Consider the following 25,278-nt stretch of genomic DNA (forward strand, 5'->3'; position numbering starts at 1 on the left):
TTTACCAGGTGTAACTATGAAGTTTGACTTCCAGGCATCCATGAAAACAAAATTTATTACATTTAACGGAGTTAGAAGTTAGCAGGAAGCTAGCGGAAGTTAGCTCGCTAGTTTCGCTAGTTACCCAAGCATGATATAGCATGTTCTGACTGAGAGATTTCTGAAAAAATTCAAACGTACAGCTCTGCTATCACTTCCAACATAAATGAAGACAGGAAACTAAACAGCAGTGACGTTTGTAGGGTTACTGAAGTTGGGCTAGCTGGTACATAATGATGTGCTACGTGATCGCTAGCGACACAGCTATGTTAGCATAACATAAACAGTGAAGCTGGAGGACGAACACTTAACACTTTTCCACTTATAAAAGTTAACGCTAAAGTTCCTGATAGTTAGAGACAAATGCAATCGCATGGCAGGATGCTGTAAACGGAGCAAACTTCAGTCAGGAGAACAACTGAGATAATCCATCCACAATACAAGGTTAGTCATTAATATACTGCAACAACATGGGAATAAAGCAGCTACCAGAGAATTCAACATTAATGAATCAATGGTACAGAAGTGGAGGAAGCAAGAAGAATGAGTTTAATAAAGTTTGATTTATCTGACTGCTTTGTTTCGCTTAATGTGCCTTATAATCCCGTGCACCTTATGGTCCGAAAAATACGTACTGCACACTGCAGTTTAATGTTGCAAAGCACCTCTTTTTTACTTCAGTGGATATTATACATGGTTATGCTCAGGATATGTCAGCCCATTTCTACTGGAAATGCCTTTTGGTTAAACTTTCAGCAAGGAATTTGCATTTGCACTGTTAAATTTTTATAAAGCTTTAATGTACATAAAAACCAGCTTCTTGTTTAAGTGAAAATAAATGGAAGGTTGTCTTTTTGCGGAGTTGTATTTTGTCTCGCATCAATTATATCGTCAGTTATATCGTTATCGCAAATTTTAAAATATATATCGTGATAAATATTTTTGGCCATATCGCCCTGCTCTAGTAAAACGTGCATTCACAGTGCCTTTGTTTTCATATGCACATGGTGGAAAAAGCATGGCGGCGACGGAGAATGAGAAGGGCAAAAGCGGATCATTGAATGAAAAAGATGAACCAGTATTGGTTTGTAAAAATGCTGCAACTTCAGTGGTGTGGAACTGGTTTAGCTTTCGTCCGTCAGATACAAAACAAAGCACTATTTTTGGTAGAGCATGCTAGCAGGCCGTCGTTATTACTGTGTTTTTTGGAAAAATCTACAGTGCCCCTTATAATCCCGTGTGCCTTATGTATGAATTCTGGTTGTGTTTACTGACCTCGAAATGATTGTATGTGGTACACGGCGCTCGAAAATCTGTCAAATGTTTTAGTACAACTTTGCTAAGCTACGAAGCCGCACCGCTTGATGGATTGTCAGAGCATTACGGCTATCGTAGGCAGGAGCCTCGTGGAGTGATACATACTGTGCTTCAACATAATATTACCGTATTGTGTGTGTATAACCTCTTTTTAAGTTTTGTAGATAATCTACATGGTTATGTTGAGGATATGTCGGCCAATTTCCACTGGAAATGCCTTTTGGTTAAACTGTCAGCAAGGAATTTGCATTTGCACTGTTAAATTTTTATATAATTTTAATGCACATAAAAAACAGCTGCTTGTTTAAGTGAAAATACATTGATGGTTTTTTGCATCATTGAATCTTATTTTGCTTTGTTGCTGCAAAGTATTGTGCACAGATCCGCCTGAAATGCAAAAAAGCATGTAAATGAAAACTTTCCAAGCACACTGCATGTTGGACACATTTCAACATAACACAGGAACATGGCATTGACCTCAGCTGTTTGTTTTTTACCAGGCTTTGTTTAGTCTGCCTTATGGAAAGTTACTCAACTGTTCTGTGATTTTCCACAAGTATGTTAGTACATGCCCACACCCGAGACTGTATTTCAGTGTCTTGTCAGGTTTACAATCGACATGCACTCGAGGATTTTCCTGAAAGGAAACCTTTCTGGTAAATCCTCCAAAATCTCTTTGGTAGTATAACCTAATTCCCTAACTCTTCCTTTAAGCCATGGAGATACATTACTAGGGATGGGTACCGGTATCCGGTGCCACGATGGCACCGGTTCTGACATAACCAGACCGAAAAGCAGCGCACATTTCGGTGCTTTATTTTCCTGAGCTGTGATACACTTTAGATTCTAGCCAATCATTTTACATTTCTGAGGATAGTAGGCGGGGCCAGGTACGTACGTTCTTTTAGAGCAGAGCTACACATTAAAAATGACCAAGGCGAAGCGGTCAAAAGTCTGGCTGTACTTCACAGCAAAATATGCAAACTCAGCAGCCTGCAACAAGTGCTTTAAGCTGATACTGTGATACTGTGCAAAGGAGGTAACACCTCGAATCTGATGAAACACCTGGCGACGCATAGCGTTTTTTTTAAAAGCCGAGAAATGCGCCGTATTTGATAGCTTGCTGTGAGACCTCACACCGAGCACATCTACTGCGGGTGTGGTGCCTGTTATCGGACCCGGAGTTAGCAACATCCCCCAAAAACACGAAGAGGAGAGTCCTGGCCCCTAGCCCTGCCAGTGTAGCAGAAATGATGACGGATGATGATGCAGCAGCAGCCGTTCTTCTCTGCGTGAGTAGCTTAATGTTGTTCGTGTGTAATTTACGTTGAGTAGGCTAACCACGTTATTACATTAATGCAGGTAAGGTGAACTAGCAAACATCATCATAGCTACATGCGGCTGTCTTCTTGTTTGATGGCAGATACTCCCTTCACCCTGGCCAAAAAGGCTAAAATGACCAAAGAAAAAGTGGAAAACAGTTAAACATGAGAGGTTTTTGGACAAAGTTTATGGTTTTTTTTTAAGCACTGCTTCCAGCCAAGAGTGATACCATATATGCCCCATAGCTGCAGAAAAGGCTAACATTGTTATCTTTTTACAAAAAAACAGCTGAACATGAGAGGTTTTTGGACCAATTTTGTGTTCTCCATTCTTTAAGCACCGGTTTAAGCACCGGCACCGTTTCAAAAGTACCGGTTTGGCACCGGTACCGGATAAAACCTAAACGATACCCATCCCTATACATTACACAGTATTTCAAAAACATCATCATTAGCTGGTTTCTATGTAATTTATACTTTTTTATTTTTAGCTAAAAAAATAATGTGACTTGCTGTGAAGTTATGCACACACTGTTTCTTTAGGATCAGTTGAATGAAATGAGCAATTAAATACAAGAGACAAATATGGCAGTATCTTCCTATATTTCAAAGTGAAATCCAAATTACATTAAAGTAAGCAGCAGGGTCATTGCTGTTCCTCGAAGTTCGAGTCAATAGAGGCTCTTGGGGATAATTTTTTTTCTTTAGATAATTATCTTGTTAATTCAGATATGGTCAAGCCAATGCATTGAGCTTCTTCGAAGAACTAATAGTGAGGCTTCAGAACAGAACCAGTGTGTGGCATATCCATCCTTCTGTGTACAGTCTATGCAATACACCCTTACTTAACACTCGGTGCCTTTTTTGCCTAAGAAACCACAATTTGAAATAAGGTTATAATTGCTAGAATATATTTGAAAAAAGCTACTGTACAATAAAAAACTGTGACTTATTACAAGCTTCTCATTACTTAAAGTGATATTTATAAAAGATACAGTACTGTGTACTACGTGACTAAAGCTGAAGTTCATACCTAACCGTGCACTCTGTATGCACCCCTGAGTACGTGCTTTATTTTAGCAACAGTGCAAAAATGTATGTCTAAAGATTACAAAGAAACTCTCGTTGAGTGCTGAATTAAAAAACAAACAAACAAACAAAAAAACAAAGTATTATTTCCTCAGTTTTCTTTGTAAACATATCAGCAGCTGGAATCCATCTGCTAATATAATTATACATTTAATACATTTGGTTTCATTCTATATTGATGCTGTTGTGCAATTTTGTTGGAGTCTTCCAAATGTCAAATATTTCACGGGCAAAATGTGCTCTACTAACAACAGTCGTTAGCTGCACCCTAAATTCAGGCCATTTCCCTGGCGGTTAACTTTCCAAACTGACAGCTTAAAAATTATCCCAGCAGACACTTGTTTATTTTTTAAGCTTTCTGTGAAGCCGTCACACAAATAAAATGTTAAAAATCCCACGGGATGTGAGTAAATCTGACCCCAAAAAGTCACTGCGAGGCAGTAACTTCGACACGGGTCATCTGCCAGGTAAGTTAGCTAACGTCAGGACACCAGAACTAGCCGGGGGGGCTAACTAGCTAGCTAGCTAAGGTTAGCAAACAAATATACTTTGAGCACAGAGACACTGACAACGGCACAAACACCAAATGCAAGTGCCCAAACGTTGGCTTAGATTTAACATGTGAGTGACTTTTAAGTGACTAACAAGTCAAACAAGTGTGCACCAGCACCATAACCATCATCATCATCATGCGTCCTTATCAAGTCGCCCCCCTCCGACAACAAAAGCCCAACTTGATCCAACAGATTCCTGCACAAGCTTACCGTTGTGGCTCACCCAGCTCGGCTTCAGCAGCTTCATTTTCACCCCGGGTATTTTATTTTAAATCCCTTCGAAACAAAAATCCATCCAGCGCTCACTTTCGGTTCATGGGAAAACTAACGAAAAGCTCCCTCCTATTGTCTCAAACTCCGTCCGACACTTTGTTGATTGCGCGATTCAACTCCCATCTCGCAGCATCCCCGAGTCCCCGAGTCGACCAACGGACAGCAACAGACAGGCGGCCCCGGATGACAAACGGGCGAACACCAGGCAGCTCAGGAAGTGTTTCCGTAAGTTTTGACCGCGGACAGGAAGAGGGTGCAGGCAACATATCATAATACACCCACGGGGAGAGTTAAAATAGAAGACAACTACCAAAAGATAATTATTTGTGATTTTTTACTTATTAATTTTTTCGAGTGCAAATACTCAAATGTTAAACCCGAAAATCAACTCAAATTCACACCGTTTGTGTCGATTGGATCTGACGCGGCTTTTATTTTGAAAGGCCAAATGGCAGATTAGTGCGCAAACTCGGAGTTTCTTTTCGACAATTTAGCACAATTTAAAATGTCTTTTAAATATTCTTGAAAATAAAACATTAAACATACACTAAGAACAGTTAAAATATGTTTTTATATTGGAGCTGAGAAGTTTCTGGCCAACTTCTAATTTGTTTTTGCTTCACCCCTTAGAGCTGGAAAAACAAATATAATAAAATTCAGATATTGTTTTGGATGCTTGTGTGGTGGCAATCTAATCCTGTTTACAGTGTGTTTATACAAAACTTTGTCCTTTATTTCAAGTCACTGAAATTTGCAGAAAAATTAAGCAGAAAGGTAAAACAAGCAAACAAAAAACTGCACACATCCTTATCACAGTCTTTGCTTTTGCGAAAATGTGTAAAAGGATGCATATGGTCAACAATACACAGGTAGACTGAGTAGGCCAAGTAGACTCAGGAGGGTCCCAAATTTTGCACAAAAGTAACCTCTCACATTATACCAGCAGCAGCTTAAATTGTTGAAACAAGTATGTATGCATAGAGGATGGAGCCATGCATATATGTTATTTATGCCAAATGCTGAATCTGTAATTTGAATATTGAAGCAGAAATGAATACTCAGCCTCAGTTTATGGTTTTTACCTGACAGGAATGACACCGGGTATGGTCATCTGTACATTCAGAGATCCTCTTCTGCTTACCTTGGTCATAATGAGTGGTTATTTGAGTTACTAGTCTCAACCATTGTATTAAGGCTGATGATAGAAGGTGATTTGAACAACAACCCCAGGTGTATGTGGCTCAAATTCACCAGATACACAACAGGCATGGGGCTGATTACCAACAATGATGAGAGAGCGCCAATTGACAAATAACATAGTAGTGGATTCCTGAAGGTCCAAGAGAACAGACCCACCCCCCAAATATAAATCAGTGGTCAGGATGTGGAGATTAAATTTGTCTCTGTCCACCTCTCAGAGTACCTGACCTGGATCACTCACATCTTTACTGTCACTGGCAAGGCTCAACAATGTGTATACATCCCGAGGAAGGTTGGGCTACCTCAGAACCTAATTTCTGCCAGGATCCAGCTACATGCAATCAGTGGCATCTTTAAGACCTGGCACCAACAACAACACTTAAAGTGACTTAAATTTCCTACTTGTTAATGTTACCGTTAAGTGGCAGTCAAAAACATCTTAAGGGGTCTTTATGATAAGATTGAAACATTTATCACCTGGAACTTAGATGTTTCATCAAAAAATGTTACGAGTGTAGGTAATAATTCTGTGTCATAACAGAGTCATAGAGGAGAAACTAGGGAAATAACCATGACTTTATTCTGTTCAGGTGAAATTCACAATGAATTTGTAAAGAATACACAGACACAATAGAAACATCTTTATTGATCACAAACTAAATAAAAAAAACAACAACAACATGATTATTATTCTTTTCCAGTAGAGTGATCAACAAAAACAATATGTTTAAGAAAAGGTGATATTTAATTAACATAACTCACTACTTCACAATGTGACTTACGTGACTATTATCATAACCTCAAGGGTGTATAAGTCATATAATGTGTGTTTAAAACATTTTTCAAGTGTATCCCAAAAGAAAAATGATTATAAAACTTTAAAGAAAAAACACATTTTTACAGTTCACAGCTAAAAAACCCCCCCAAAAGAACAATGCCATCACATAAATCTTCCCTGATGGTGTAAATTACACACAGGTAAATTAGTGTAAACAGCTTACTCACTTCTACCAAAATGTTACACTTTTGTTCTGTCTTTTGCTAGAGTCCTTAAAAAGAGTCAGAACAATAGGAAATATTCTTATCCAGCAACGGAAAAAAAATGTAAATGACCCGGAAGAAGTCACTGCACGTGTCTGCCTGCTCAATTTAGAAGCTCTGTTTAAACAAACAGAGGGAAAAACAGTAGCTTATATGTATTTTTGGCATTTCATTTTATAGGGAAGGCAACACTGGAGTCCATTACTACAACCCTCAGTGTTTTCCAACTTCATGCTAAACTGCTGTCCTGAGGAAAACTTGCCAAAATTGTCTTTACTGATCAGAACTGCAAGAAAGAGTACACCTGGGGGCAGTATAGAGTCAGCCCCCCTTTAGCCTGAATCTGGTCCCCTCTGTAGACTGTCAGTATCACAAAACTGAAAGGACTGCACTTAATTGCCTTATCAGATTATCTTACATTAAAGGATTCTGGACAGATTTCACATGAAAACAGCTCAAATTTGGCAGAACCTTACTGATGCATTACAGTTCAATGGCATCATGAACAACAGACAAATCAATGCCTCGTACACAAATACTGAAAATCATAACCTTCACGAAGGATTACTTCTTTCAGCAGTTTCTGTAATATCCAAAGGTGATAAAGTGTTAATAATAACAACAACAAAGAATACCCACACAGTGCCCCAGGTAGAGCAGTGAGTTCAGAAATGAGCAGTTTTGTCTTTTAGTCTTTACATGTGGCATCTTCAGGGACCTGACATCCCTCTGAAAGTTGCTTCAATTTGCTCCAGTGTCTTGCCCTTGGTTTCTGGGACGAAGACCATGGTGAAGATGACATTCAGGATGCACATAGAAGCAAATAGCCAGAAAGTTCCTGCACTGGTTAGAAGATTCTGCAAGGCAAATAGGTATCGGGGGGGGGGAGCAAGAGAGAGCGAGCGAGAGAGAGAGAGGGGGGAAAGGCCACAGAGAACTATGTCAAAAACACTCAAAATATCCCGACTGCAGCGCAAATTCAATTCAAATTTTCATCCCTGCATCAAAATATGTTTTCACAGCTTCACAAATTGTCACTCATATGGATTTAACTGTTATTTTTCCATCCTCAGTATGTTGGAGAGGCTTCTCCAGGTAGCAGAGGTGGCCTTCAGCAATGAGACAGACAGCTACACAATCCAACATCCAAAGCCAATTTAGAATGACCAATTAATGTAACATGCAGTTTTTTGACCTCCAGGAGGAAGTTATACAAAGATATCGCTGTACAGTAATCTAGATGTTGGTGTAGAGTAAACTTTGTTTTTTAAATTCACAAATACAGATGGTTAAAAAAAAAACAAACAAAACTATAATCCTGTACAAAAAAATGAAACCCATTATCCTTTGAGCTGAGAATATCCAATCTAAAAGTGACAGCGCTTTGAGACAATACAGCGAACCTAAGCAGGCTATGGAGTGACTACTGACTACTTAAGCTGCTGTTATGGTTGGCATGTTGGTCACTGCTCAGTCTAAATGTGACATCAGACCCATAACTATTCATAAGGGTGCTTGTGGCACACTGGACGTGGTGAAGTCTTCTCGTAAACAACATGTTTTGCAACTCAGCGGAAAAAAAATTATACTAGAACAAGTCCAAAGAGGAAACAAAATAATTATGGTGGTTTGAAAGTTTTCTCCACAAAATCTCATCTTTTTTTGCTCCAGCTGTTACAGCTTTTCGCCTTTGTACCCTGGTTATCTCAATGTGCCTGTACTGACCCATCACTGAAACAGCAATAGACATTAAGCTTTTCAAACACTCATTTTTCCAGCCTGACTAAGTCAGGAGTCATGCAGCATTTGTGAGAGCAACAATGGTGAGCATAAATGGCCAGTTAAGTCTGTTATGACTGATGGCAAATTAGGGCCGTTACAACAACTATGTGTATACTGGACTAAATGCTTCCCTTAATATGCTCGTTAAGTAGGAATGCACTTCTCTGCAGCTCGTCTGGTGTTGGCAGGGAAGCTTTCTGGGAATAAACTATGTTTGATGGGGGCGAGTCATCAACATTTTGCCATAAGTCAGTGATGATGTGTTTCCAATGTGTTCTGCTATCTCATCACAACCATAATAACAAACAATAATGATTACTGTGTGACATCATTTTGACTTTCTGGTGAGTTACGTTATGCTAACTGTTCCAACAGGATCTTATTCCACATCCATTGAACCATTTGTGGTAAACATGCGGCCTATGTGCCAGAACCAGCCCAGCAAAGGGCTCTACTTTGTCCCTCGGATGGTGCTGCAAAGTGCAAAATTTGCAGTGAAGTCTTTTTATGGCATCTTAAGTAAACATTCTGTATGCTCATGTGTTCACTAAAAAAAGGATCCCAGATGTAAGATAAAATTTCACTTCTGTTTAATTAAATTTCACTTCTGTTTACAATCCTGGTTGAAATGTGGTTTTATGGATCTTTAACAGATTTGGTATTCTGTTCAACACTCACCATCATATCCTGGAAATTTTTGGTGACGACGAATGCCATGCTCCAGTTGGTGAGGACGCAGACAGCGCTGGCAACCCCCCTCACTTTCACTGGGAAGATCTCTGACATGACGAGCCACGGGATCGGACCCCAGCCGAGAGCAAAACCTGAACAGGACAGCAACAGTTATTAAAGTGGCATGGTCTGTTGGGGGAATACACCCACAAGTTTAACAAAAAAAAATCCCCATCAGCAGCACTAATTTGTTTGGGTTTTGGAGTATTAAATGTAGGGCTGTTCGATATAACGATATAACGTCTAATGTTTCATTTTACGCTATCGCTTGTTTCGTGGTGTCGCAAAATAAACTGTTTACGGAAATAGTTTTTCATCGTTTTGATGGTCACTCCAGGATTTCTTAAAGTTCTCTCTTTCTCTTATATATAAAATAACCACACTACTGACGGACAAGCGACTGTTTGTTTGCGTTGTCGTTAGCAACAACGACGGTAAAACCATCGTGTGGCTCCGCCTTCCGCTTGTTTATTTTCCACGTAAACCTTTCACAAAAAAAGCTGAAGATCCTGTTGAGATTTTTCAAAATAAACTGAATCAGGTGAAATTGTATGTGGAGTGTTTACGGATGAGAAACTAAAAAGAGCCGATGGGTGCTTAAAAACATAAACCTTAGGACAGGCTTTTACCCTCAGCATGCCGTGTAATAAATACTCACAAAATTGTGAAAATTGCGGCCGTTTCAACTTATGTAACACTCGACTCCAGGTACAGCACTCCCAGCTGAAAACACTTCACGCAAGTTGCCCGAGATTCACAGAATTTACAGAAAATGTAAAACTTTTGTGATAAATATCGTCGTTTGGGACGATAAATATAGGATATATTAGGATATAGGATATGAGATTTTGGTCATATCGCACAGCCCTAATTAAATGTTTTGCAGATGACTGACAAATTTATCTTTGAATTTGTGATGGAATAGCCAAAGCCATTAAATATCCAAAGTTATTTGTATTAAGTATAAGGTAAGGAAAAGGTGTGAGGACTAAATCATTTTTGCATCTTGAAGTGGAGCTGATTGACCCATTTTTATATGCTGGAAAACTGACCTGTGATGAACACCGCTATGCTGGCCAGAGCCATCCAGGCCAGGTCACCATGGGGTTCTGGAAGTAAGGACATCAGGTAGAAGTAAACTCCAAATGCTGTGGTGCTGATGGCCATGGCAACACCTGTGTTATGAAATTACAATCAAGGAGGTGTCACAGAGAGATCTCAGGAATTATGGTTAATAATTACATTTAAAGATTCTGGCTACCTGAGATAATGAGAAGGACTTTCCTTCCAGCTTTGTCCATGATAAGCGCTGCTACTCCAGTAAAGACGACCTGAATGAGACCCACGATCACTGACGCCAGGTCACTTTGCTGCAGAATAACGAGAAAGACAGGTCTATAATGAATTTATGTTTTCACTGAAAACTTGTAAATTGATAATTTTGCTGTTGAATTCAATTTTCACCTCCAAGGGGAGAGCTTTCTATTAGTGTGTTCACTGAAATGTTTCGCATTTTGTTACACTAACTTGTGACTTTTGTTTTTAGCCCTACTCCTATTTCCCAAAAAAGCCTTTTTGGGAAAAGTGCAACGCGACAAATCCATTTTTGATAAAAAGGTGCCAGCACTGTCCTGTGAAGTCTTGCTCTTCTGCTCCTTCATCTGCTTTGTTTAGTGAGTGATAGAAAGAGCAGTAGCGCCTGTGAATGAGCTACCTTAAAATGTGCCTGTTCAAATATATTCTCAGCATAGAACATGATGGCGTTGATCCCGCTCATCTGCTGGAAGATCATCAGCATGATGCCAATCACCAGAGGCTTGTAGACACCAGGATCCTTCAGGTCAGACAGCTGGAATTTAGAGCCCTAGGAGGAAAACAGAATAACGTTGTCAATCATCAAGCCAAACTGCCAACATTTTCCCACAGTGGTTGAATTACAATTGAGGAGGGCAAAGGCACTGTGGCCAGAAATTCTTGTCTTATATCACCTGCTCATCACATGCTTCCTCAATGCGGGCGCACTCCCATTCGACAGGAGCGTCTGGTCCACGTAAGAAGCGCAGTGACTCCACAGCCTCCCTTCGCTTGCCCTGTGACAGCAGGAAGCGGGGCGTTTCAGGCATGAAGGACATAAAGACCATCAGCAGCGTCGGTGGGATGGAGCAGCAGATCGCCAACCAACGCCAGTCCATAAAGAGACCTGCAGGACAGGTTCACACACACTCAGGATGAGCCATTTCTACAGCTATTCCTCATCTTTTGTTTAAAGAGATGTGGAAAAGAAGTTTTAGAAGCCATTCATTTTAATTTTACAATAACAGGAACAAGGATATTTCAAAATCGGCATCTAAAGTGTTATATGTGCTCAGAGAAGGTTGTTAATTTTGGCCAAACAGGTAATCACTAAATCACTGAATGAGTTAAAAAATGTCTAACAGAGACATTTCCCCCTTTACCAAAAAAAAAAACAAAACAAAACAAAAAAAAAGCCTCAATAGAAATAAGCAACATTTCTTGTACATATGAAAGACAATTTGATTCATATGGCCTTTTAACAAATTCCATGATGTGATCCATCGCATCAAACCATGCAGCTGTTTTGAAACAACTTTGTCTTAACAGTGAGAACCATTTGAACTGACACTTTTAGTTTTTACTGAAGCCTCAAGGTTAGCATTTATACTGCCCCCATATCTAAGTGTTTAACACCAAACATTACAAGTGAGGGGCGGATTTAAGTGAGAAAGGCAATGCATGCTCACTGGGCAGCAACGTGTCAATATTAAGGTGAGCCTGTCCTAATGTGTACTCTTATGATCCTTCTGTATGCTAATGAGACAATAATTTATTCAATGAACATCATGTTATATTGAGGAAGACTTGAGGAGGCTAGTGACTGATACAATAAACTAATTAGGAACCTGTTTACTGAGGTTATAAATCAAATGAGCAATAAGCTATCTTTGCAACTGAGTAGTGAGCCCCTGCTGGCCATTAAAAGCATTAAAGGTTTAGCTTTATTTTTCAAACCTGGAGACTAGACCAGAGGTGGGCAACTCCAGGCCTCGAGGGCCGGTGTCCTGCAGGTTTTAGATGTGTCCTTGATCCAACACAGCTGATTCAAATGGCTAAATTACCTCCTCAACATGTCTTATAATTCTCCAGAGGCCTGGTAATGAACTAATCATTTGATGTGTGTGTGTTGACCCAGGGCGATATCTAAAACCTGCAGGACACTGGCCCTCGAGGCCTGGAGTTGCCCACCCCTGCTATAGACCAATGTAAAATGTCGCAGTTCCAACACGTGCTTTTTACTTCAGGTTTTTCCTGCATTCTTATACAATTGCCTTATTCCTTAGCATTTTCCTGTTTCTCAAACTTTATCCATAAGTTCTATTTGTCAAATGTTACCCAAGTTACCAGATTGTCTATGATACACAGTTAACATAATACTGTGTGTGTGTGTATACACACGTTTAGACGTCTTTGTAAGGACAGAAAATTGGGATGCTACTATACCTGTGGGGACCAACAGTCACTTATGGGGACAAAATGACCATCCCCACCAGTCTGAAGGCATTTTTGAGGCTCATAATGTGGTTTTAGGGTCAGGGTTACAGTTAGGTTGTGGTTAGGTTTAGACTGAGGGTTAGGGTTAGGTATTCATTTTTCATGGTTAGGGTTATGGTAAGCAGCTAGGAAAAGCATTATGTCAATGACATGTCTCAATGTCTTCACACTTGAAAACAAGTGTGTGCGTGTGTGTGCCTCTCTTTCGATGTTTTCAGTACTTTAGTGAATACAGTTCTCGATTAAGCCAGTCTGCCAAGAATGAGAACAGAGCACCTTTTGCACAGGAACCATTTGTTCAGAGCGTTGAATAAAAAGAGGTTTGGGCTTGTCTTTTTTTGATTAGTTATAAAACTCAAGCGCACACTCTAAATTGATACGCAGAAAACTGAGTTTCAGTTGTTTTTTTTTTATTTGAGTAATTTTAGCTTTGGGGGGCACACAGAGGGATTATGGTCACGTCAAAATTCAGTCACAAGGCTCACACAGAGAAACAGGTTCTAAACCAGTTTACTGATCAACTGATTCATAAATAAATTATTCTATTTTTAACCTCATGATGTTATTCCGCAAGTTATCACTGCAAACTCTGATAGACCTTTGATACAATTCAAAAACCATATCTACCCACAACCAAACAGCTGTTTGACTGCAGTGTGACACAGTTGCTGTGTTTGCACAGCAACTAACCTCCAGAGCACCACGAGACAAATCCACCTCTCAAAACATACCAGCTTTTATTAGGAAATCATGCACAGCACACAGCTAACAAGATTAGCCAGAAGCAGCCATTTTCACACAGGTCAAGCAGTGAGGCTGTTGTCTAAGAGGCAGCAGAGGAATCGGATCATATATGACGATGATCATGGGAATGCCACATTTGTTACATCATCTTTCAATGATTTGTAGGTTGTAAAACGTTGTTGTTATCTGACACTTTTTCTTGTATCTGACACTGCAGTTCTTGTAGCCATGTAGACTTTGCAAAGGGAGTTTTAAAGATGCCATAAAAACTTTAAACATCAGTTTCATACCTCCAAGATAAGCTCCCATGATGCCTATCACCACCATGAGCTGCACACAGGAGCCTAAAGTCCCACGGACCTTTTCATGTGCCATCTCAGAAATATACACCTGTTTGAGGGGAGACAAGGGAGAACATCAAAAATTCAAACCTTTAGTATACAGAACTGTTCTCTTAATGGTTTATAAAGCAAACACATATAATTTTGTTTATATAAAGTTAAGAGCACATTTATGATTCACATTTGAGAAGCCAAAGCCAACAAATGTTTGGCGTTTGAATGGACTGATCCACACTAACAATCATTTATGTTATTGAAGCAAAGGTGGTCTTATTCTGTTCATTTCTAGCTCCATATTTTTATTCTACAATGGCTTTGCATGATTCACTGTTCAAAACAATCCTTATTTATCTCACTGAGTGTAGGTGCCGCCCATCAGGTCATTCGGTGTCTGGCTTTCACACCATTTAAGGCCATGTGTCAGATTATACTCTCTAATTTTTAATCAGTGTTCAAGTGATACTGTGCAGCTACTTCTTAATCCCACAAAATGAAAGCATACCTTGTTTTTTCTGCCTGACATTTCAATTTACTGTCTAACAACCAAGTTTTTTGGAGATGGATTTTTTTCTTCTGGAATCAAACTGTCTAATCTTCACATCAACAGATGCCGGGTCAAATATTAAAGAGGCCTTTAATCTGCTTTTAAATGACATACCGGGACAACCAGCGAGGTGATGCCGCTGGCGAGGCCTGTCAGAATTCTGCCAACGTAAAACATCCACACGTTCTGCGCCGCGATGATGATGGTGAAGCCGGAGACAAATGGCAGCGCGCATAACATCAGACTGACCTTCCTGCCAATCTTCTCCACCATCCAGCCACCAATCAGCCCGCCCAACGCTGCTCCCACCGTCACTATGGACTGAAACACAGAACAGATCGTCAGCAATAAACGTTAATGAATTATTTGAACTTTATGTTGCATTTGATCAATTTTATTATTTTAAAAGAATAATTAAACAGGGTTTAACTATTTCTGTTGAGTTAACATCTGGACTATATTTTCTATTTTGCATTAGTGCCTATTTTGAAAAAGGCCAAAGCTCCGGCGCTTGCAGTATATAGACCAACTTTACACCAGTATGCCATGTAACACATGACCATATGTTTAAGTGAAATACTTTCAACGTATTTTAAAACAGACAGCTTGGCTTTAAAGGGTGCATATACTCTTTATACCCAACATTAAAAGGGCAAAAATTACACAGATCCTCTCATTACAGTGGACGGGACTTGAAATGAGTGCATCAGTGGGAAACCTCAGGTTAAGTGTTTTGGAGACAAAGTTCAAGAGGCAACGCTACGATAATTTGGGCATTTGCAGAGGAGGGATAGTAGATAAACTGAGCAAATGATGTTGAGGATTAGGCTCCCAGGCAGGAGAAAAATAAGGAAGATTCATGAACATAGTAAAGGAGAACATGCAGACGGTTGATGTGACAGAAGAGGATGTGATAGGGTGAGATGGAGGCAGATGAACTACTGTGGCAACCCATAAAGGAAGCAGTGAAAAGAAGAAGAAGATTACAGTATACTGGAGGCAAACCTTAGGTACTGCCATTCATGAAGATGTTACCTTTAACACGTATACACACAAAGCTGACTGCAGGTTGGGGAAACCTGCAGTCAGCTGAGACTGAAGGAGTGATGAAAAGATTCTCCCATTGAAATTGCTACGTCCGGATGAAAAGAATCAACCTTTTGGGGTCTCTATGGCTAGTTTCCCCATTTATCAGCTACTATACAGGAGGTGACTTCTTTTATAGCTACTCAACGGTGTGATTGTCCTAAGGCTTAGCGTTAGAGTTGTGACTGTTATGGATGCCAGCTTCTATTATTTTAAACAATTAGACTAAACAATGCAGCCTCTCGTCCAAGTGTGGTCACTTCTGGCTCAACCCCCCCCCCCCCCAAAAAAAAAACAAAACAAAACAAAACACAAACATGGAGGCGGCCAAAATGTTACCACTGGGTTACCAAGAAGGGAACCTACAAACCACTAGGCACATGGCTTCAGTGTTGTGGCTGATCAGTATATTAAGTTGTTCCTTCAGTGACTCTTCCACCGTTTTATGTCATAAACTGTTATGACCATGATTATTGAAGCTCTTAAAATGTGCTAAAATGATTAATTTTAAACATACAGTGAACACATTTTAATTTCATCCGGCTCTTTCTTGTGTGTCTTTTTTACAGGATGTGTTGGATGAAATGAGATGTCACACAAATCTGCTGTTAAAATTGCCTGGCTGTCATCATACCCCAAACCAGGAAGCCTGGTTATTGTCCAGTCTCAGCCGAGAGTCCTCAATCTTGGTGAGTTCGGGGATGGCGGGAGAGCTGTATCCCAGCACGAACCCGAAGCTCATGGGACCCAGAACAGAGGCAAGTGTCGCAAGGTACAACTTTCGATTCTTCACTTTGCTGTGGAGAGAAAGAGGAACACAGATGAGTGTAGGAGGTAAAGGTCAGGTCTCACATATGATAGAAAGAAGCTCAGCCTCATTAATATGCTTCAGGGACAAAAGAGAGAATAATTTCTGCTTCTTCTTTTAAGCCTATAATATCATGGCATGGGTGACATGCATCATTTCTAACGGCTGTTCAGTCAGGAACACTGTAATCAAGAGAATACTGATTTGTATTTAAACTGGGAGAGCACCAGCAACAATAGGAATCCAGTACAGAATAGAGCAAGTATTACAAAAACTAGCAGATATGACTGTGATTAACTCGGACTAAGAATGAAAAAGCAGAGCTAGGATCACGGTGCTGCACAGTACTTTGCAGCTTTAGACTGAATGCAGGAAGAATAAAGCAGCTTTAATAGGACATGAGATTGTCTGTAAGCTCCAGTGAGTTTAAAGGGAGCATTGGTGTACTAAATGATAATTGTTTCAGGGTTTGTAACATTATTTTGCAGATTTACATTAATATATAAAAAATGTAATTACATTAATGTTATTAAAACTTAAGAATATAAAAATAAAAGCTTTTTTGCCCCCACTTTACAGCTACAACACCAGTATGTGGTGTACCACATGACCATATGTTCAAGTCACCCTTGGACTGTTGGAAACGAAAGCTGGTTTTGCAATCATCACTATAATTCAAACTAAAGGTGTTGAGGTCAGGCCAGTCAAGTTCTTCCACACCAAACTTGCTCATCCATGTCTTCATGGACCTTTCTTTGAGCCATGGTGGGCAGTACTGTTGGGACAGGAAGGGGCCCTCCTACAACTGTTACTGCAGTGTAGATCAGTATAAGCTTTCTGAAGCAGGAAACTCTGCATCAAATCACATGCTAAAATCTAGTTCTCAGAATGCTGATGTACTCGCTTTACTTCATTGTAGTGACGTTTTTCCAAAAGATATTCAGTCACTCTCTCTGCTGATGATGTATGCGAGTCTAAAATCCCTATATTTGTTCATAGCAACATGGTTTACATCATTTTCATCCTCATCAAACTTCTCCGTGCAGGACAGAAATGTGTCACTGTAGGATAAAGGCGATCACTCAGAAGAATATTGTATTGTATTGAAAAACCCATCCATGACAGCATACCACATCCCCCCAATGCAGAGGTGAAGGGCTCAGTGTTTTCCTTTAATTTGTCACTCATCTGTGTAATTCTTCTAGTAGCCATTGACTTTGGTCTAGGTCAACATAAAACAGTTGTTATCAAGCAAACTCCAGATTCTCCTCTGTGGCCCTTTCAGGTTCCAAATAAGCAAGCAAAAAGAAGCTAAGCAAAGATCAACTGCTTGTTCAGTATGCCATAATCTTTAAATTTAGTACACACACACACACACACACACACACACACACACACACACACACACACACACACACACACACACCAATAAATTATGCTACACCGTTAAAACTAAACAAAGCAATAATATCCGTAATTAAACTGGTTTCCCTAAAACAGCAAGGGGAGAGTAAAAACTACAAGTCGGAAACATAATCTGCATGGTCTAGATAACTCTGTATATTTAGATGATACGTAAACCCTCTGAAATGATCTGCTGTGGTAGAGCTACACTGACCTCAGATAAGCATCTTGTTCAGACATGAGTCCTGTTGGATCTCCACCCTCGGCATCCAGCAGCCTTCTCCTCTCATCTTGGATGTCCATACCGACAGCAGTAGTAGCAATCTTTCCTGGTTTTTACCTCTGTTCACCTTTGACAATGATCACATGTCAGAAAGTAATTTAAAAATCCCCGAACAAAAGCTAGAAAAGCAGTCGAAGAAAGCGAAAAACCACCAGGACGGAATCAGAAAAAAGAAGAAGTTAGACCATCTGAGATATCCGTGAAGAAAATATCGGACAATTCAGCTGGAAAAAACAATGTGACCATTACCGAGAACATTTGCTTCTCACCGGCGGTTAACTTGCTTTGTCAACATTGAAGTCAGCTGATCGTCCTGTGTTCCTCTTATTTCCTGTTTCCCTGCGTGTAAGTAGTTTCACAGTAAAACTCCTAGTATGAGGTCTATCGCCCAAAACAGACTGCAGTCTCCTATCTTTATTAAAGCAAAGATAGAGTAACAGACACCTTTACTCTAAAAATTAAACTCACTTTAATTTTTAACGTTTTACGAAGACGGGCAGATATTCTGGTTAATCGCGGTCATTCCTTCAGAATTAGTTAAAGCTCATTCCTTTAAGCTAGCAGATACGTAGCGTTACACAGTTCATTAATTTTTGCATGTGTTTTAATTTTACTTTATAGCTACAGCTTATTAAAAGACGTTAATGTTATTTATTTTGCATTTTAACATGGCGAAAAAACAGGAAGGAAGCGATCTCTCGCTTACGATTTGTTTCCAAAATAAGAGCTTCTAGGAGTGTTGAAGTTGGTTTCCATGGCGACCCTCGGATTTTCAACATTAGGCAACAACTTTATACAAGCAAAGCAAAAAATAAAGGTCGTAAAAGTGACTGCGTAAGTGTAAAACAGCTCGAAACAGCAATTTCAGTGACGCAATGGACACATCTGAGGAGACAGATGACCAAACGGTAAAAAGTGAATTGGTTGTGTATAAAATATGTTTGTTTCATTTATGATGCCTGAGCTAGTTAACTAGCACAAACCCAGGTTAAATAACGTTACGGCTACTGAGTGAACATTGAAAGTGACGCAAAGTGTTTTTAGGTTGGAGTAAGACTTGTAATTTAAAAATTTTAAATGCATAACAGCACACAATAAATGTTTTCCACTACCTTAATAATAGCCTCACTAATAAACTGTTATGTGATGTTGTCGAGATAAAACAGTGTGCCACCTCAGAAAAAGTGAACTGAAATCTTTTGATTGTCCACCTCCAGGATGCAGAGCAGAGTTTTTTCCCCACTGCTGTATCAGAAGAGGAGCTGGTTGAGGCCAAAAGAAAAAACAGCCTAAAACGGCTGTTTGGCTCCAGTAAAATATTTCTTCACACAGAAAAATCCTGTCAAAGACCAGACCTGCAGGGCAGCCTCATCATTCAGAGCAAGGCCGCTGAGCAGTGAGAATCAACAGTGACTGATACCTATGTGTCTTGAATACGTACAGCAGTACATTTAAAATGGTGTTATACTTCTTATTATAGTCATTATTTATGTTATATTGGGCCTTTGTGCTTCATCTAAGTTCATCCTCTGTGTGGAATAAGTTGTTTTAGCTCCCTTCCACTTCCTTTAAAACCAAATTGTGTCTGATTACCTTCCACTTATATATAGACAGTTTATTGAATTTTAAGTATTTTCATTGTTAAGTAATATTTGTTTTTGTTTTTGTTATTGCAGTTATATAAATGGGGAAGAGGCAATGGGGAAGTCTCAGTATGAGAGGGCTGTCATCTGCTTCTCCAAAGCCATCACTCTGCAGCCACAACAGGTCACCTTCCACAGTGGTCACACAAGATGTTGCTGATTTTCCTGTAAAATAGATCAGATGAGGCTTTTTTTTTAACATAACCGTTAGTTATGCTTTCTGGATATTATGTATGCATCTCTTTTCTGGCCTGCGTCTTATCCTCTCTATATTGTTATATCCTGTGATATTACATGTTCTAGGTTCAGCTATATGTGAGCCAGGCAGAGGCCTACCTACAGCTGTGTGACTTCCAGTCAGCAGCAGCCTGTTACAAACAGGCCTGGCTCTTGGAGCCTGGAGCCTTCGAGGATCGTTTGGCCTTCATTTACTATCTGCAGGTAGAAGTATTCGCAGGGTCCAATGATGAAGACTTGTCATGTCGTTTCTTATTTTCTGTCATGAATATACTGCTACAATGCTGGATACAAGGTCTGAACACTCAGTTTCAGAAAGTTTTTTTTCTATTTGAGGATTTTTATTCGGGTCATCTCAGGACACGACTCTAGCTGTGAGCACCTCTTAAGTAAAAAATAATTGAAAAGAAAAAAACATGTTATTTTCTGTTTGATTTAAAGTTGTTGACATGAAAAATATTGCATATTGTTTGACAGTGTTTCTCTCAAATATACGTTCATTATATCATATATCTCCTTGGAATCTAAGTTTATTCTACATAGAACTGAGCTTATACTTAGTTCTAGTGGCTGAGTCAAACTCAGCCACAGGCCTGGCAGATCAGCTGATCTTAGTGCCAAACTACACACCCAAGTTGCAAATCTCATATAGCATGCACTAATTTACCTACTGCTGCCAATGTATGCCTCCTTGCAACCCACCTACCATCCAGGTTCTCTGTTTCCTTCTGTTTATGAAATAATCAAGGTTATATTTGTTGTCATTAATGCCTGTTCTGTTCTATGAGAAGGGTTTTTGTAGCGGTTTTCCTTGCCTTTAGCCTCCATGGAAAGGCGGGGATGTATACTGCTGCAGAGCAGAGCAACCAAACATTAATTACTACAGTTGAAATAAGAATCCTATCTTAATTTAAGTGGGCATTAGAGAACTATCCTAACATAGATCCCTCTGCCTCTTGTTGTCCCAGGGTCAGTGTTTGTTCGACCAAGGTTTTTTTGTAGATGCACTGGAGGCTTTCAGCAAAGCTGCTGAGGTGAAACCGGGTTGCAGAGCTCACAAGGTCAGAAGGTCAGGAGCCTGAGCCATAACATCTAGACTGAAGTACAATATATGTTTAGTGTCTAAGTTACCTTATAGTTCCCTTATAATTGATTTGAGCATTTGTTATTCGTGTACAGAAGGTAAAAGATTAATAACAAGTCCCCAAGAGTTCAAATGTGAAATTAACAAACATACATATACTTTGCATCCCAGCTTGGCCTGTCTGACAGCTTTAGGTCGCCACACTGACTGTCTGAAGCTGGTAAATGACTGGATGGCATCAGAAGGTCCCACCTCCGACCTATACATCCTCAGAGCCCGACTGCACAAAGAGCTTAACAAGGTCACATCTCTTACACCTCTCTGTATAACCTATGTAAAAATCTCAACATTTTGCGTCTTGCATTCATGTTCACGATATTTTAATACCAAGATTCTTTGACTGATCTCTGTGTAATGGCCCAATGTACTAACTATAGCTACAGAGCAGGACAGAACATGCAGCATTACAAAACATAGGCTGTAAAAAACAGTTGAAATTGGGAACTGAGGCTTCCACAAACTGATTTTGGCAAGAATAAATCAGCAATAAGAGAACAAAGTGCTGAGGTTGTGGATCCATGGATGCCTCTCATGTAAGATCTTGTCTGTCATCACATTGTAACCACAAAGATATCATGTGGTCTCAGTTAGTGTTCAGCCAAGCGGAAAAAAGTCATATGAAATGTTTGTGTAAATGCTAAGTGATGTTGTAGATTAGTGTCTACAAACAGTATACACTAATGTTGCTATCATAATGACTGCTGCAATAAAACAGCCAGATTTGGCCAGATTTGCAGTTGCTGCTATTTCCTATTTGCTCAATCTTTAAGTGTTTAAGTTTCATATCAGATATAACATGCAAACTTTCTTGAAATGAAATGTGCTTTAATTCTCAAAAATTTCCTTTAGTCTGTTTTTTTTTTACTTCTGAAGATCTCATCAGTTCAAAGTTCTAAGTATACTTTGTCTACTGTTTAACATTTATGATTAAACCAGCAGAAACTTTCTTCTTCTATCCAGACATCAGTTTGTTATCATGACGTGCAGTTGGCGTTGGCGTTGAACCCGACCTGTCCGGTGGCTGGAGCTCTGCAACTCCAGCTGCGGGAAGCGAGTGAACAGGCGAGACAAAGGGCTGTGGACAAAGCTTTGTGTGGAGAGTTGCCTGAAGCCCTTTGCATGATTAATATCGCTCTAGCCAACAGCCCAGAGGACGGAGGCCTCTACCTGTTCAGGTGTTTCCAGCCAATGTGTAGACCTTAACAAAATCTGTTTTGGGACTGTTACACAGCGGAATGTTGACTTGCTGACATGTATTTAATTCAGCTGAATGCTATTCCCTTGCATTTGCAGAGGGACTCTGTATAGACGGATGAAGAACTTCATACCAGCCATTGAGGATATAATCCAGGCTGTGGAGCTGAGTGGAGAAGAGGAGAAGGAGGGACAGCAGGAAATCAGGAGTCAGAAGGTGGAGGTCAGAGATGATAAGGCTGAGAGTTGCTCTGTGCAGGAGGAGGCGCAGTTTCAGCTGGCTCTCATCTACAATGATTTTGCCGTTCAGTGCTTTTGCAAAGGTCTCTACGCAGAGGCGACTCTGCTTCTCAACAAAGCCATTGAGGAAGAGAAGGGCCAGGCAGGCCTGTACGTGAACCGAGGAGGTGAGGCTGTGACACCTGACCTGTCTGTGTGTGAGTCCTCTGCTCTTTTCACCCATGCAATGAAACCCCAAATGTTCTTAGATCGAGCACCCCCCAAAATACTGAACATCTTCTTTGACTCACCTCAACCTTTAATCAGATCTCTGATGGAAATGTAAAACTTAGATAAATTATTTCCTGCTTTTTGTTTTCTTTTTCTGTTGATTTCCTTGTTCCTTGTTGTTGTTGATTCACATCAACAACTTTTCTTTGACTGTCTGATAGACACCAGTTTTTTAACATATACACATAACTGCAATCTCATAGCATGATTTTAATAATTAATATTCATTACCTACTGAAATGCTCATGTTTGTGCTCTCTTTTTTTAAATGCATTATATATTTCTTATATACATCCCATGTACAGTTCTTATGAAAGGGGAAACTCTGTTATTTCTGCTGTGATACTGTCCATTTTACATAGGAGTTTATGGCAGTTGACTCACTCTTGGAGTCAGCCTCAAGTGGCCATTGGAGGAACTGCAGCTTTTGGCCCTTCAGCATTGGCTTTGGCACTCAGCCCCAGAGATTGCTGCTTGCTCTAAACATTATTGATTTGAGTTGAATGTAAGAAAACTAATGTCGAATGTTGTGTGCAAAGTATGTTTGATGTCCCCTTCCGAGTGATTGCCTGGACAACAACTTTGCATGATCTCAAAACCTGTTATGACATTTTTGAGAATTAATGTGTGGAAATTTCTACTTTCTGTGCAAGCGCACATTCATATTCAGCACTTTGGAAGTTTGAGTAATGCGACAGCCAGAACGTGAGGCTTTAAAGCCAAAAGTACACCTTAAACTTGACGAGCTTTTGTCATGGATCATCAGCACTGTGAATCAGGGTATTTAGTCAAAGAGGATCTTACACTGAGTGTCCTTCTAAGTGTTTGAGTTGAAGCATGTGACTTCCTGCACAGTAAAAGAGGCAAAACATCTAATGTGACAGGGGAAACTTGACAAACCAGATTTTTAGGCAGCAAGACTGAAGAGCTGCTCCAACTGAAGATCATGCACTGTTTTTAGAGTTTCACCACTCTACACTCTCCATCAGGAATGGATGGGGATAAAACACAATTTAATAGCCATGTATTTGGATAGCCCCTGTATCTCACATCTTACTATGTAACACCAGGGTGATTGGAAATGAATGGTTCAGCGACAGTAGTGCGTTGAGTCTGTTGGCAATACATATGCAGCTTCAGACTGCAGAGAGCATCTGCTGTCAGATGCGGGCTGTATAAAAAATATGTTGTACAACCGGTCTGTGGGCCAGTTATGCTTACGCTGTTGTTGGTCCATTAACCAGTGTCAGAGAAGAACAGACATATCACATGCAAAAAGGTGATGTGAAATGTGTGAAAGATGTTTTTTCTTTTTTTTGTTGTTTCATACTTTTCCCATTCCTGGTGATCTCCACTGAGACTCCTCTCCCTATTCTGGCCCACTGTCAGCTAATCAGCGTTTGATTGATGCACACTGTCATTCATGTCAAGCAACATGCAGTTGGGATTTTGGAGGACTGCATGGGAGCACGTTTGCAGTTGTTCAAAACCCCTCTCCGTCTCTCTGTAGGCTTTCTAAAGGGAAATCCCTCCATAAGCTAACACAACCACGGGAGCATAAGTTACGCATGAATCCTTCTTGCATTTCAGTTCATTCCCAAGCCCTTTGCTAAACATCATCCCACTCCCACTACCCTGTCTTTCATTTTCCCTCTCATTGTTATATCCAGGGGCATTTGCAGGATTTTTGTTAAATGGGGTGGCACAGAGAGGAGGGGGAATGAGGCTGAGGCGAGCAGCACTGGAAAATGAAGCCAGTTCAATATTGCCAGGTGCTGGAGTTGGGGACTTTGTTGATATGTTTTGGCCACACGTGTTCCCTCAGAGAGAATCATCACTGAAAAACAACACAAAAATAGTTTCCTGTCATCATATGATGAAACATTTTGATCCTGCTGGACCAGACTGAATGGTTTGAAGATTATGTGAATCATTTGCTTGGCCTCTACAATTACCCAGCTGAGTGCCTGTGGGGAGATTTTGGACCAACATGTGAGACCCAACTCTCTTAGCATCAATCAAACACCAAATATGGGAATATCTGTAGGAAGAGTGGCGTTCATCGTGTTAGGGTTTTGTTTTTCACCTGTCTTTACATCATCAAAGCAGCTATTATGAAAATTAAAACCAGAGTTAATGTGTGTAAAGTTAATGAAATATTGACACTAAATGCTTAACTGAGGAACCATTTTGATGCTTATATGTGTATGTCAGACTGTTTCTTTAAGCAGAGTTATTGGCACTATGCTCTGGCTGACTACCGGCAGGCTGAGGAGATGATGCAGCCAAAAGACCCTGCTGTCCGCCTCCGCCTCGCTGTCATTTACAACACGCTGGGATCTTTGTGTTTCCAGGATGGGTCAGAACCACACGGAGAACATCCCATTAACACCCACACAGAGAAACTTATAAAGTCAAGTT

At 40.1% G+C, this 25,278-nt stretch overlaps 3 protein-coding genes and 1 long non-coding RNA gene across 18 annotated transcripts in view; 2 read left to right on the forward strand and 2 right to left on the reverse strand.

The window, feature by feature from the left end:
- hira (histone cell cycle regulator a) overlaps positions 1-4,828 on the reverse strand; it is a 23,651-nt gene extending 18,823 nt beyond the window's left edge. The window contains exon 1 of the mRNA XM_086315362.1: positions 4,532-4,828. Within this exon, the coding sequence (XP_086171488.1) occupies positions 4,532-4,568 (37 nt within the window). The 5' untranslated portion in view covers positions 4,569-4,828. The remainder of the gene's footprint in view (positions 1-4,531) is intronic.
- On the forward strand, positions 4,541-14,870 carry LOC147317943 (uncharacterized). Its single transcript, XR_015131903.1, has 3 exons — positions 4,541-4,819; positions 9,271-9,476; positions 14,612-14,870. It is a non-coding gene; the product is annotated as an uncharacterized LOC147317943 (long non-coding RNA).
- Positions 6,423-18,860, reverse strand: slc2a8 (solute carrier family 2 member 8). 5 transcript variants are annotated; one of them, XM_086315380.1, is made up of 12 exons: positions 18,836-18,860; positions 18,399-18,468; positions 18,061-18,196; positions 16,269-16,431; positions 14,663-14,869; positions 13,954-14,053; positions 11,338-11,549; positions 11,064-11,213; positions 10,611-10,719; positions 10,402-10,524; positions 9,296-9,441; positions 6,423-7,692 (listed from the first exon to the last, which is right to left on the reverse strand). In XM_086315380.1, exons 3-12 carry the CDS (start codon positions 18,147-18,149, stop codon positions 7,546-7,548), a joined length of 1,446 nt encoding a protein of 481 aa, XP_086171506.1. In that variant the 5' UTR covers positions 18,150-18,196; positions 18,399-18,468; positions 18,836-18,860; the 3' UTR covers positions 6,423-7,545. The 5 variants fall into 5 exon arrangements, with proteins under 5 accessions (XP_086171506.1, XP_086171505.1, XP_086171503.1 ...); XM_086315379.1 differs by lacking the exon at positions 18,836-18,860 and adding an exon at positions 18,598-18,804; XM_086315377.1 differs by lacking the exon at positions 18,836-18,860 and adding an exon at positions 18,598-18,804 and having other exon boundaries at positions 18,379-18,468.
- LOC147317945 (tetratricopeptide repeat protein 16-like) overlaps positions 18,149-25,278 on the forward strand; it is a 9,877-nt gene continuing 2,747 nt past the window's right edge. The window contains exons 1-11 of one of the 11 annotated variants that reach the window (XM_086315371.1): positions 18,149-18,474; positions 18,813-19,037; positions 19,347-19,525; positions 19,806-19,896; positions 20,076-20,213; positions 20,978-21,078; positions 21,265-21,394; positions 22,114-22,328; positions 22,447-22,564; positions 22,658-22,784; positions 25,072-25,216. In XM_086315371.1, the coding sequence (XP_086171497.1) occupies positions 19,005-19,037; positions 19,347-19,525; positions 19,806-19,896; positions 20,076-20,213; positions 20,978-21,078; positions 21,265-21,394; positions 22,114-22,328; positions 22,447-22,564; positions 22,658-22,784; positions 25,072-25,216 (1,277 nt within the window). In that variant the 5' untranslated portion in view covers positions 18,149-18,474; positions 18,813-19,004. Of the gene's footprint in view, positions 18,475-18,812; positions 19,038-19,346; positions 19,526-19,805; positions 19,897-20,075; positions 20,214-20,977; positions 21,079-21,264; positions 21,395-22,113; positions 22,329-22,446; positions 22,785-25,071; positions 25,217-25,278 lie in introns of all 11 variants that reach the window. The other 10 variants (XM_086315370.1, XM_086315373.1, XM_086315372.1 and 7 more) reach the window with 10 other exon arrangements.

Source organism: Aulonocara sp. 'chitande type north' Nkhata Bay, linkage group LG12 (assembly GCF_057382095.1).
Source record: "Aulonocara sp. 'chitande type north' Nkhata Bay isolate Kocher_YH1m ecotype deep benthic linkage group LG12, A_spYH_male_GT1.1, whole genome shotgun sequence".
NCBI lineage: Eukaryota > Metazoa > Chordata > Actinopteri > Cichliformes > Cichlidae > Aulonocara > Aulonocara sp. 'chitande type north' Nkhata Bay.